General features: G+C 43.5%; 1 protein-coding gene across 1 annotated transcript in view; it reads left to right on the forward strand.

The window, feature by feature from the left end:
- LOC136648549 (complement receptor type 1-like) overlaps nucleotides 1-14493 on the forward strand; it is a 119596-nt gene that overhangs the window by 96958 nt on the left and 8145 nt on the right. Inside the window, exons 21-25 of the mRNA XM_066624664.1 lie at nucleotides 1087-1290; nucleotides 4354-4551; nucleotides 5857-6051; nucleotides 7005-7202; nucleotides 10187-10375. Of these exons, the coding sequence (XP_066480761.1) occupies nucleotides 1087-1290; nucleotides 4354-4551; nucleotides 5857-6051; nucleotides 7005-7202; nucleotides 10187-10375 (984 nt within the window). The remainder of the gene's footprint in view (nucleotides 1-1086; nucleotides 1291-4353; nucleotides 4552-5856; nucleotides 6052-7004; nucleotides 7203-10186; nucleotides 10376-14493) is intronic.

A 14493-nucleotide genomic window follows, 5' to 3' on the forward strand; every position in this document is an offset into this window, starting at 1 on the left:
AAAGGGGATTGGACGAGTTTCTGGAGGAAAAATCCATTATGGGGTACAAGCCATGATGTGTATGCGCAACCTCCTGATTTTAGGAATGGGTTAAGTCAGAATGCCAGATGTAGGGGAGAGCACCAGGACGAGGTCTCTTGTTATCTGGTGTGCTCCCTGGGGCATTTGGTGGGCCGCTGTGAGATACAGGAAGCTGGACTAGATGGGCCTATGGCCTGATCCAGTGGGGCTGTTCTTATGTTCTTATGTTCTTAATGATGTCACTTCCTTCTTAATAACAACATTTCATAGCACCATGACTGCTGTTTGGGCCTCTGAATGAAATAAGTTTAATCTAGAACATTTGTAACTTCATTCCCTAGAGATGACTTGACCCAAACCAGATGTTGACCACCTCTTGACAACTTTCTTCTCCCAGGGCTCAGTTAAACCAAGCTTAAACTAAGTTGCTTGTACAGTTTTTTTGATGTTGAGTGCCAGCAGACTGATTCCATTTTGGTTCAAGTTGAGGCCAGCCCCTTTATACAGGTTCAGCATGTCCCCAAAATTTCCCCAGTGCTGGACAACTCTTAAGTCCTCCTCACTGTGATCCAGAAAAGCCTGAAGTTCCATTGCTCCTACCTGCTCAATCATCTTACCCCAGTAGAGCAGATTTAATGCTGGGCAAAAATTAGTCAAGGTGTCAGGATCCAACAATGCCTTTCTATAAAGGCCCTAAAATAATCTCCTCATAATGTACCCTTTCTCAATGAAGCATTCACTCTTCCTGCCATACAAATGGGATTGTGCCCTGGCCCTACAATCAATCAAGATGAGCAAGGGTCCAGCCAGCATGTGGTCAGACTGCCATCTTGTCTCCCATGCTAGTTAACAGGTCACTGTTTAAAGTGACTAAATAACTAGTTTTCTTGTTTTGCTGGGTAGTTATCAGGCAGGCTGTCTTCCTTTTATCATTTTTCTTTAAAGCACAATGAATGTTCATTTACTTGAATGTTACCTTATTGTTGTATCTTCTGCGCTGCTTTTCTCAGCCTATCTCATTAAGTATTGTATTATCTAACTGTTTATGTCTCTTTTTCTTTGCAGCCGGTTGCGAGAGGCCAGGACCCATGAAATATGCTATAGTACCAGAGAGTGATTTAGGAAATGCAACCGCCTTTCCAATTGGAACAATATTCCACTATGTTTGCAAACCAGGTTATACAAAAATGCCTGGTGTGAATGAAACTAGTGTGACTTGTAGAAAAGGCTTCGAGTCTGGGGGGTTAGTCAGTTCAGAGTTTTGTGAAGGTAAGGACACAATGTTTTAAAACGCTTTCTGTAGAAGGACAAGTCTCAGGTGTAACTTTATTGTGTAGTGATTAAGGGCAGAATGCCAGTTTTCTCTACTCATCTTCTGCCCTGAAATGAATGGGGAGCATTGCAGGAGACAGTCAGTGGCTGGAAAACGGTGCTTAACCTTCCCCCCTCCATTGAATCTCCCCTGCAAAGGTCACTGAACCACATGCTCCACTCATTTTAATCCATTTATTTCTCAGCTGGGCTAACAAAGTTTGGCAATAGTCTCTATTGGAGGGGATGGAAATGAATTTGAACTTCAAAGTTTGAAGAACCCTTGCTCAGGTTGAGAATGAGATGGATTCAACATCCAGCTTCTCTCCACTCTCCACATACACGTTGACATATGTGGTCTTTTGTCACAAAGATTCACAAAAAGAATGCATAACTAAGAATAATCAGCAGACTGTGAAATTTCACAGGTTTAGGCAAGTTGAAATCTGTTACCATAAAGAGGAAAGGCCTTTCACTTTTAAGGTTCTAGGGCAGAGGTGTCTAAAGTTTTTTGGCAGGAGGGCCACATCATCTCTCTGACACTGTGTCAGGGGCCAGGGAAAAAAAGAATTAATTTACGTTTAAAATTTGAATAAATTTACATAAGTTTACATAAATGAATATATTAAAGATGAACTTCTATGAATGAATGAAGGTCTTGCAATATCTCAAGGTCTATAAAAGGCCCTGCACAAAGCAAGGCTGTCATTTCCTTTGCTGCCGCTACTGCATTACAGACATGAAACAGCAAGCAGTGGAGGGAACCCTCATTCCACAGCTCACGCAAGAGGTCAAACAGTTGCCCTCACAGTGAGAGCAGTTGTGTCGGGCCAGTGCACGCTTTAACAAATCTCTGGAGGGCCAGAGGCTCATTGGAGACTGGGGGCTCTCTGAGGGCTGCATTGAGAGGCTTTGAGGGCCGCAAGTGTCCCCAGGGCCAGGGTTTGGGCACCCCTGTTCTAGGGTATGGGCATGGTGGAAGCATCTTGGTGCACTGGCAGAACAGGTGATCCGCCCGGCACATGCTGTTGCAAAAGTGCTATAAAATGCTTCTTGGCAGTGGCTAGAGTATTCCCATGTACTCTGGCACTGCATGATGCAGTGCAGGACCTATTGGCACAGCTGCATCAGCATTGGGAAGTTGGATAGAATTGGGCCCTTAATGACCTATCTAAATCTATAGATATAGATATAGGTACCTATATATTGACTATTCACAGTAACCAAATTAGTCTTGCTCTTGTATAGCCATACAAAAGTACTGTTCATCTGTCTCTCAGTTGTTAGTGCTGAATGTTCTGTCCCCCAGCAATTAGCATGTTCATATGAATTCACACACCCTCTAACACTGCAATGCTGGGACCTCAAGCCTTTGTGTCACTCCAATATTTCAATTAATGGCTAGGGAGTTCTTTTATGGTGCAATCCTAAAGGGGCTGGGCAATGTTGTGTGCCTCTTCTGCTGGCACCGACTACTGTGAAGTAGTCGGCCCCAGTCATAAATGTGTTCCAGAAGTACACTGCCAGGACATTGGCAGGAAGGCAGGAGCTTCCAGCTCTCAATCTGACCCAGAAGATCAAAATAACAGGATATCAGAAATAAAAGGACATGGATGTTAGTGGAAAGGTCAAGCAATAGAGGTGCAACTCCACTTTGTGTTTTCCTGTACTGAGCATGGCTGCCATCTGGAAGAACCATAGAGTTACTTTCCAGTGTAGGCAGAGCATTTGGAGTGAGAGGTATTATTATTATTAATGATAATAATGATAATATTTATATACTGCTTTTCAACAAAAAGTTCACGAAGCGGTTTACAGAAAAGATCAAATAATCAATGGCTCCCTGTCCCAAAAGGGCTCACAATCTAAAAAGATGCAACACCAGCAGACAGCAACTAGAGAAGGCACTGCTGGGGTGAGGTGGGCCAGTTATGCTCCCCCTGTTAAATAAAAGAATAAATAAAAGGTATCCTCTCCTTTTGGTATAAAAGGTGGCGCTGTTGCCCCAGGAGGTTTGCACAAGCGGAATCTCCATCTTTTCTGATACCCCCCCCCCAATTATTTTACTTCTACTTTGGAGACTATGCCATGCAGACCTAATACTGCAGGTGGTCTAAAAGGGCCCCATGACTCATGACATCAGACGAGTTAGATTGTGCTGGGTAGCAGTCACAATGGATAAGTTAAGAAATTCAGTTTTCACTTGACTTTCTAGTAATACCTTCTGAGCACTTGAAGACTTTATACTGCAATAACTGTAAGCAAGATATTTAGCGATCAATTTCTGAAGGTTCTACAGCCTATACAATTCCCAAAGAATAACAATCACCCTCTTCCCTCCCTTGTGGCCAATCCCAGAGCAAAAGAATTAATGTTGACTGTCCTCATAAGCAGAGTTTGAAACCATGATTTGAAGTGGACTTACCAAACTTGACTACAGAACAGCATCCAGGGGATGCTGAAAGCTATCTGCAGAAGGAAAGCAAATAGGAGGGAAGGGGGATTTGCATGCCAAGGGAAGGATGTGTGTCTAATTTCACAGCTCTCCTACACGGTTAAAAGGTGTACTGTATGCACTGTACTGACCTGTAGTCTTAAGCCATTTCTGCCCAATTTTGCATATGTGCTACAGGGACCAACTATGTACACCTGTGGGCTGGGCAAAAATTGATTAATTATACAAAAGTTTGAAAATAGAACTTACCAAGAACTTCTTGTACACAAATCACACAGAAATTAATGAGAACTTGGTAAGAGTATATCTACTCATTTCTTTGGGGTTTGCATAGTGAGCCTTGCAAGGTCCTCTTGGTTTGCCTTGGATATCAAGTAAAAACCAGCTCTCCTAATGCATACACTTCAAGGTACAAGACATCTGCATTGCTACTGTCTCTGTTCTCTCCCTTTCTCCACTACAGAACTTGGGTTTGCAACTCAACCACTCGCAAATACAGTGCAATATGCAAAACCAACATTTTTATGTAGCATACTCAGTAATGTTAATTCTTTAACCCTTCCCAGGTGACTGTGATATCAGCGACTTGCCAACATTTAATTATTCCAGGATAAAACGTCAATTTGCAGACCTTCGAGGTGCTGTTCCTCCCTTTACTCATGTTGAGTATGAATGCAAAGAAGGTTTTTACGAAAAGCCTGACTGGAACGATACCGCAGTGTGTTTTGAAACGTTTTGGATCGATCCTGGAGATCTCTGCATCCGTATGTGTCTTGCTCTCTCTCTCTCTCTCTCTCTCTCTCTCATCTATTTTCTCAAAATTTACTGTTAAAAAAAAGTCCCTAGCCTATTTTTAGGAACAAGAATTATTATTATTCTGGGGTTACAATCCTCAGAACTTTTTAACCGTATTCCCTAGTCTAGAAATACAAAAAAACCTAACTCTATACCAATTTGTTTAGAATTAGGATGTATATTTGCAGATCATTGTTTTGGCTTGCTATATCCTTTGTCTCTAAGGCACTCAAACTTTGAGGGAGCTTCACTCCCTAAGTAAGTTCTTGCAGGGGAGGGGCTAGGGCAGCGACGTGATCCCAGGAAGCAAGGGATCCCCAGGGGATCCCCAGAAAGCAAAATGGAAGTGCTTTGCACCCACTTTTAGCGAATGTTCCAAGCCTTGGGGAGTGCTGTGCAGGGCTGCGTAGGGCTCCCCGCACCTCCTGCAGCCTGCAGCAGCCCTGCCTACATAATGCAAGTGCAAAGCACCCCCCTCACCCCCTTTAGTGATGCGATCCTGGGGATTGCGTCGCTGCCTCCCTCCCCTTCCCCCGCCACTTAAAGGGACAGGGCAAGTATTACACGAACTGGTGGGTCACGACCCACCAGTTTGAGAATCACTGCTCTAAGGAATCAGCCTTGTCTGCTTAGAAAATTTTGTAATTTGTATTGATAGCATTTTTCTTTTGGGATCAGCACTATTTGCCCTAAAACTGGTATGAAAAAATGGTTAACCTTGTACACTCTGCTATATATATTCATCACAATCACAAAGTTTAACTTCAAGGATGGGACAGATTACCTAGCATTAAGTAGTGAGTACATTACCTAAGGAGAATGTTGCAGAGGAATTGCAAAAATAGTGGTGCATTTAGGGTTGTACAGACCAAGCCTATGCATGTTTACTCAGAAGTAAGTCCCATTACAGTCAACGGGGCTTACTCCCAGGGAAGTGTGGATAGGATTGGGCTGTTAGTCACATGAGTGCTTCATTGCACAACTGGCCCAGATTGGGGCTTAAGTCTCATGAAATATCAAATGGGGAATGCAAAACAGGGTCAAGGGATGGGGGGGGGAGACTTTTAGAATTTGCCACTAATTTTGATTCTGATCTTTCCATGTCTTCATGCACCATATTTAACTGGGGAAAAAACTTCTTTTTTAAGGCAAAGGAATGTTTTTCTTTTTTCCATTTAAAAATGGAGCCCACAGCATGGTTGGGATAAACAAATCATGTGGTGGAGTCAAATGAGTATTTTCTTTTCCATGATTTCATGTTTCTTTGTTTGCAGCTGGTTGCCCAAAGCCAAAACCTCTAAAATATGCAACAGTACCAAAAGATATACTTGAAACAAACTACTTTCCATCAGGGACAGTAGTCGCGTATCGGTGCAATCGAGGCTATAAGACCGTTCCTCAGATGAAGCCTTCTGAAGTGACTTGTAGAAAAAACTTGACGTGGACAGAACCTGTAGAGTTCTGTGAAGGTAACAACACTTACGGCACAATCCCAACCTTACCTTCCACCGGTGCAGCAGCCACTGCACCAGCCTAGAGTGTTGCAAAGTGCTGTAAAGCACATTTGTGGCACCTGGTTAGTAGGCTGCACTGACAGTAAGACTGCAACATTCAGCCAGTGCTGAATCCAGGAGCAGCGCCCAACGAAGCAGGTAAGCTTCTGTGGGGCGGTCCAGGAGGAGGGCGGAATGGAGGAGAGTGGGAGAGAGCAGTTCAGGCTCCAGAGGGAGATATTTTGGCCTACTTTGGCAGAGGCAACTTTGGCCTACACTGAACCCTATTTCTCTTCCCAGGCCTGACAGCCCTCATGGGGTTTCTTGAATTTGCACCAGCAATTTCGCTGGTGCAGTTCTGAGTAGTCCCATTGCGCAGACTATAGCTCTACATGGGGTAAAGGAACAAATGGCAGCACCCATGCCAACTCACCAACAATATGATTGCCAGAGAGCAGTCTGAATAGGCCAATCATAGGAGCAGGAGGTCACAAATATGGTGGACATGAAAGGCAGTGCTAGGAGAAAATAGGACAATATACCTATAGAGCCTGCAATCTTACTGAAACAAAAATCTGAAGAATTAACTGACCAAGAACTTCTTGCTCACAAATCTCACTGAAGTCAAAATGAACTTTGCAAAGACATATCTGCTCGTTTCTTTGGGGCTTGCACAGCGAGCCTTGCAAATCTGCTGATTTGTCGTGAGCATCAAGCCAAAGCCAGCCCTTCTAATACAGACACTTCCAGGTATGCATAGAAAAAGACTTCCATGTTTGCATTATCACCATTGCCACATTACTGCTGATTCCAGGACTTAGCCCTGGGGTTAATTTTTGACAATGGCAACAGTATAATATGCAAAACTGCTTCCTTCTACCATTTGTAGGAAACACTCTCAATAACTTTAACATTTTTAAATTTCCCAGGTGACTGTGATACTAAGACCTTGCCAAAGATGAAGTATGCCAAGCCAGCACCTAAATTTGAAAACTATTCAGCTATTGTCCCTCCCTTTACTGAAATTTCATACGTTTGCAAGGAAGGTTTTAACCGAAACCCTGATGAGAATGATACTGTGACGTGTATGGAAACTTCCTGGACATACAACGCGGAACCTTGTGGCCGTATGTGTCTCATTCTCTCTTTTATATCAAAAACATTATCTATATTTAGGGGGAAAAAGTCCTTTACATTAGGAATGTTTCTTATTCTGTGGTGATGTTCTTCAGTATGGACTCAGATGTAAGCTCTTATACCAAAATCAGTAAGGGTTTCTTCCATGTCAGTGTGCATAGAATTGAGGTATGAGTTGTTCAAAAGATTGATGTCTCTCGCTTTCTGTGTTCTGTGGTTTTGTAGCATGTGCCTGGTTTGTAATTTGTGCTTCATAGCATTTTGTTCTTTTAATTGAAATGTCATCAATATTTCCTTCAGCAGTAACCTGACATCACAGAAATAATTATTGCTTATGTAACACTCTTGCTCACATGTTTTGAACCTCCAGAGACCTATTCTGATAATACTTTGATTGTCCTTCTGGCCCCATACAATTAAAAATGTTGTGAACTTACCCTCTGCCTCCTTTTCCCTTCTGGGTCACTTCTCTTGGGGTCCATCATAAGCCCTGGGGCCACCTATGGATCTTCTCAGACATATGCCACCTGCTTTGGTGGTGTAAGTCCTAGAGGGGAAAATGGTGGGAAGTCATAAAACAAACGGATAAGATCCAGTATGTGCAATTGCTGCCAGATACACCCGATATACCTCCTCCCTCCCATTCCCCAGAGTGCCCTGATCCTTCCTGCCCATGGCCCATCTCTGCCACTGACTTACAAGTGGCAGTGGATTCAGGGAGGCCAGTGTTGCATGGCCATTGCCACTCGCTGTTTCCATCAGCAGCCCAGTAGCACGCTATACAATATCACATTTTGTGATGTAGTAATTTGGACTGCATTGCCAGGATGCAAATTCTGGCAGCACAGACTGATGACAGAATTGGGTTCTTAATGATGTGTGGGGGAGTGGTAAACCAGTGCCCCATAATTAACAGAACTAACCAGGAAGGGAGAGGAGGAGGCAGGTCATGTCTGCAGCATGAGTGTGCACACCTTTAATCATACAAGGCCAGGCAGACATCCAAAGGATTTACATTATGGCAGTGTTGTACACAGTGCCATGCCAGCTCATGTTGCACACAAATGGACTTTACTAGAAGGATGAAAGCATCCCCATCACCACAACAATCAAGACAAGTTTAAATAAAAATAGAATTCTAGATCATAACCCATTCTCTTATCCTCTGTTCCTTTGCCTCATTTGAAGTCTTTAAATGTTATATGTAACAAAATGTTATATACATATTGCATTGCATATGTTATATACATGTTATATATGTATATGTTATGTATATGTTATATACATATTGTACATTGCATATATGCAACAGGGATCAAATGTTTATACCTGTGGGCTAGGCAGAAATGGGTTAACAGATGACTCTTGAAGGAAGATTGCATCCACTCTCTGTTTTTTGTTTTGTTTTTTTTAAATCAACAGTTTTCCCCTGTTTTGATAGTGGAATTCAACCAAAACATTTGACATTTAGCTGTTGTAATTTTAGTTTAGCTTCATAACTAGTCATTTTGTAAACATAAATGTCTAACTCCTAACCATAATCAAGTCTGTTGAGCTTTTACTCCTAATATATTCAACAATTGCTCTGCTTCTGATTTACTTCTCACAAGTACCCACTAAGATAAAATAAAGACAGTTAACCTGTAGGATATTTCCCAGGTATATTTTATCTCTGCCTGACTCCGTTTCTGTGCTAGGAAACCAATTTTCCCTTCTCTGTTTAACATGCCTGGATGTAGATCTTTTAAAATCAATATTTTCCACTCATCTGTCAACAATATACTTCCATGTCATATAGCCCAATCCCATATGGGCCTTGTGCTGCCAGAACCAGTATTCCAGCAGCATCAGGTCCTTTCACAAAATGGGACACACCATTCAGCATGGCCAGACCACTGCCACAAGCAGCGAGTGGTAGCAGCCAGGCACCAGTAGCCTGTTGACCACCCCGATTAAGGAAGTCAGCACAGTCAGGAGGGAAGCAGGGATGGGTGGAATTGAGCAGGGAGGGAAAGGAATGGGAAGGAGACTGGGGTAGGCAGGTGGGTGGGTTGAGGCCAGAAAGGGGTGGTATTGGTGGCAATGGTGCCACCAAAATCCTATCCCCCTTCCTGGACTAGATCAGCCTTCCCAGGCCCACTTCCCAGGACTTGCATCAGCTATATAGCTGGCACAGGTCTGAGTAGACCCAGCAGGGTAGCAAGACTTACCCCAGGGCAATGGAAAAATGTTCCCTTATCTGGAGAGACCTCCAGGACTGTCTTGCACAGGATGCAGCATGTGCTCCAGTGGCAGGGACCATGTGCTTTTTGCAGTTGGTGACTGGCTCTGAAGGAGAGGAAGAGGAGGGGCTGCTTTACACCAGCAGCCAGGCACCTGAAGAAACTTAGTGCTGTGTTCCCCTCCAGGAAGGCCAGTGCCTACAGTCCAATAATCCCCAGACCTGCTATTCCACTTTTTCAAAGTAGTGTTTCAGGTTTGGGGATAATAATAATCCAGCTGTGTCTGAAATGTATCCAGAGGTTACTTTTAAAATATGAGTAAAGGGAGAAACAAAGATCGTTCTTCAGGATGTCATTCCAAAAGTTATTTCTGTAAATAGGAGGCATGGTAAAATGGCATCATGGACCTAAGTGATGCATTTAGGTGTAAGGGTAGAAATGTAATTTCTAACTGCATATAGATCTACCTTAACATCAGGAGTAGTTTCTCTTTTTCCTCCCATGCCTCAACTCTGCATTGCCCCCAGCTGGCACAGACATACTGACCAATCAATCAAATGCAAAAGCCTGTCTTATCCCTCCTCTGTCCATCAGATAGGCCATAGTTTATAATTTCACTTTAAAGCCCAGCAATGAACATTCATGCTAATGGTGCCTCATTCTTATAGGCTGCCAGCATTTTTCTAGATTAGAACACAGCATCTCAGCCAGTACATTGTTTTCTAGGTTTTCATGTTTCCCTTTGTTTACAGCTAGCTGCCAGAAGGCAGAACCTATACAATTTGCTCATGTACCAGAAGATATACTTGAAAGAAACTATTTTCCAGAAGGGTCGATACTCACCTATGTGTGCAATTATGGTTATGTAAACACAACTCCTCCAGCTACAGTGACTTGTGGAAAAAACTTACAGTGGTCAAATGCGACAGAGTTTTGCGAAGGTAACGGCACTGAATTTTTTGGAAATGATTTTGTTGTACGACAAGTCAAGTGTTGGCTTTATGGTTTGGAGATTGGGGTTAAAATTTCAGATCCCCAAAGCTGTATTTATCTCCTATACATAAGTGGATGGGTGTGTGTGTGTGTGTGTGTGTGTGTGTGTGTGTGTGTGTGTGTGTGTGTGTGAGAGAGAGAGAGAGAGATGTTCCAACTGGAACCAGACCTTTGCCTTGTCACTCTGCTATTATGCCAGCTTTGCAGTCAATTTCCTAGTGCAATTCAAGGTGCTAGTTATTGTCTAGCACCTAATGACTTAGGATGAAGATATCTGGTGGACTGCCTACCCCACTATGATACAGCTTGTTCCTTAAGGTCAGTTGGAGGGGCCTTTCTGGAAGGTCCACCACTACCAGAAGCTCAGCTGGCAATGACCTAAGCAATAGCCTTTTTCTTGGTGGCACTCTATAAACACACACATACTTTGTGTTGGCTCAGAATTTATTTCCTTAAAAATATCAGCAAAAATCATTCTGACTTCTGGGACAGCATGAACATTGTAAACATGCGCGCGCACACATCCCTTCCCACCAGCAATCGAAACCTCTCCAAGTAAGCATTTTATTGAGCTGAGAGCAAGGAAAGGGTATCCTTTTTTCTTTCCCTCACCACTGCTCTGATGCCAGTAGCAAACAACGAGTGTCAACATTCTTCCTTTCTCCTGTCTTCATTTCACTGCTGCACAAGCTTTATTCCCACCCTCCTCTTTCTTTCTCGAATTGATAAGTGACCTATGGACACAGCACATCGAGAAACAATGGCTTCGTGCAGGGGTCGCCAAACCTTTTGGCCAGAGGGCCACATCAAATATCTGGCATGGTGTGGAGGGCTGGAAAAACAATTTAAATATAAAATTTAAATAAATAAATTAGAGATGGAACTTAGATGAGTAAATAAATGAATGAATGGGCTCATTCATTCAACCTCTCTGGCCCTCAGAACACCCTCCAGACATAATCAGAGCACAGTTCTGGTCATATTCAGCTGAGTGGGCCAGAGGCTTTCAGGGGACAAGAGGTTGGCCACGGGCCAGAAAGAGGCTTGCTCCAGGCCGCATCTGCCCCTGGGCCAGGGTTTGGAGACCCCTGGTTTAATGGCTGCAGGGTCTTTGCAATAGCCCTTGGAAAGACTCCAATTCCCAGCAGCCACTGCACCACTCTTTTTTGATATGCCGGGTTGACTGGTGATTTATCAGTGGAATCAGGAGAGCCATGAGGGGAAATGCTTGTGCAGTAAACAAATGGAGAGGGAAAAGATGGGAGTCCTTATTTTTCATTGGCTGCTTACTGTCTCCTCCCACTGCTGCTGTTGAAGGGGTAAGAAAAATGATTGTTTGGAGGACTGGTGAACTGGTGGGAAGGGATGGATTTTTCCAAGTGCTTTGCTTGGATGTGAGTCATGGATGATATTGGGAAGGAGGATTTCAGAGTGTCAGTTTAGATATCTGAACCCACTTGGGAAGAGCTTCTCTGACATATCTAATAGAAGCATATTCAAAAGCAGAGAACTTGAGCAAAACAACAACAACACAAACAACCACAAAGTAGTCTGAAAGAGGAGAAAAAGCTTAGAGAACCCCCATGGCCTGGCAAAATAATGGTTCTTGAACAACCGAAGCCTGGGAAAAAAGATGGCTGAAAATAAGAGGTTGAATCAGTGGCATGGTCCCTCTGGCACCAGGAGCCATGACTCTCCACATCACCTCCCTGAAATGCCTGACCTGGAAGTAATTGCGATGACATGATGACATTACCACCCATTACTTCTAGGTTATGGTGCTATGAGTGGTTGCGAATCTCTCTGAGCAGCCGACCACATTTTCATGAAAAAGCAGTTGGCAGTTTTCAGCTGCTTCAAGTGCCCACTGTGGGGTTCAGGAGAAGGTACTGCAGCAGTGACGAGGCATCATCTCCACTGCAGTACCTTCTCCTGCATCCCCCCTGCACCACAGGCAGGGAGACATGATGAGTGGGCCGGCTCTGCTCTGCCTTGGGATCCATTGTTGGGGGTGCAAGTTGGCACCCCCTGAAGGCATGGTACATGGGGCAATGTGCCCTCTGCCCCACTTAGCTACACCAGTGATTACTGGTGTAATCTGATTACTGGTGACACCTCAAACAGCCTTCACTCTAAGCCATGCAACTGTGCGGCTCCAATCAGAACCGCACACAGCTCCTACCACAATGCTCTGGTGCTTGGTGATGATGACTAAGGGCCCAATCCTATCCAACTTTACATCACCAGTGCAACTGCAGTGAAACTCCAAAGTAAGGGAACAAATGTTCCCATACTTTGAGGAGGCCTCTGTGACTGCACACCACAGGATGCAACACACGCCCCATTAGTACAGCTGCACTGGCACTGGGAAATTGGATAGGATTGGGCCCAAAGTCATCACTGAGCACTCTTGGGCTGCCCCCACACAGCTCCATGTGGGTTATGTGCACTCCCTGGAAAAAAAAATACTAGAAACATTGACCTCAGCCCAAATCTCCTTATAACCTGTTACAGAGCTTTCATGTTAAACAGTATGGAACCCTGTGGGACCCATAGGTGTGCAACCCCACACCCACATCTCCATGGTTAGGAGATCAGAAATGTTCAGCCTATCCTGACCTGCAGTCTTATTGAAACAAAAATCTGAAGACACAATCCACCAAAAACATTTGGGAAACAAACCCCACTGAAATTAATGGGAACATATCTGCCCTATTCCTTGGGGATTGCACAGTGAACCTTGAAAAGTCTTTCTGATTGCCTTGCATGCCAAGTAAAAACCAGATCTGAAGTGAATACAGACACTTCAAGATACCGACAGTAACAATTTTTCATGTTTGTGTTGTCACTATCTGTGCATTACTCTTCATTACAGGGTTGGGCCTCAGGTTAACTTTTGAACATGATGACAGGTATAATGCTGTATGTGAACTCAAATGTTTCTTTCTACCATTTTTATATAACACTCCCAGTAACTTTAACATTTTAAAAATTCCCAGGTGACTGTTCCACACAGGACATGCCGATATTAAATTATTCCCATCCAGGAATTCCGTCTAACTATTCAGCGATTGTTCCTCCCTTCAGTTTAATAGTATACCTTTGCAATGAAGGTTTCGTTCAAAACCCTGACGTGAATAGTCATCTTATGTGCTTTGAAATGAAATGGATAGTCAAAGAAGACCCTTGCGGCCGTATGTATCTTATTCTCTTTCTATTAAAAAAACCCCCAAAAACTTAACTGTATTTAGGAAAAACATTTCCTAGCCTACTTTAAATATAGGAATAGTGATGATCCTCAGTACGTACCTGACTTGGAAGGAGGCTCTGTTACCAAAATCAATGCAAGGGTTCCATGTCAATGTGCATCGATGTGCGGTTGGGGTGCAGTTTTACAGAATATCAACATCTCTCACTTTTCCTGTTCAGCATGTTTCAAGAGTGAATCCAGTTTGAAGTTTGTGTTTGGTAGCATTTTGTCTTTTTCACTGAAATTTCAGCAGTGTTTTCTTCAGCAGAGATCTGAAATCTTAAGAGATTGTCACTGCATATGTAACGCATTTGGGCTGCAATCCTATATACACTTTCCTGGGAATAAAACCCCATTGAACACAATGGGTGTTACTTCGGAGTAGTCATGAATAGGATTGTGCTGTTGATCCCTTTTTTCCCCCTGGGGCTAACAGGGCAGATTCATATGATACTTTGATTGTCTACCTGCCTCCTCCCCCATGTTCTGGGTTCTTTCCCTTAATTGTGAGCTGGTGGTTTGAATGAACTGTCTTCCACATCACATAATCAAAAGAACCACCCAGGAAAGGAAGGTAGGAGACGGTATGTGCAGGCTGTGGTGTTACTAGCCACTGTCAGACCTCTCTTTACCAGTTTGGCCGTGGGCCTTCTGCACTGCTGCAGATTGCGGCAATGTGCTCACAAGGGCCACTGGTGGTGCACTGTGAAGAAAATGAGATTTTTCTTGATCAGTCCAAGTTTCTGGATCTGAAAACATTTTGCATTACTTAATATTCTGGTCTGGTGGCATTGTTGTAAATGAGGTAACATTGAC

The sequence above is a fragment of the Tiliqua scincoides genome, chromosome 4 (genome assembly GCF_035046505.1).
Source record: "Tiliqua scincoides isolate rTilSci1 chromosome 4, rTilSci1.hap2, whole genome shotgun sequence".
Lineage (NCBI taxonomy): Eukaryota > Metazoa > Chordata > Lepidosauria > Squamata > Scincidae > Tiliqua > Tiliqua scincoides.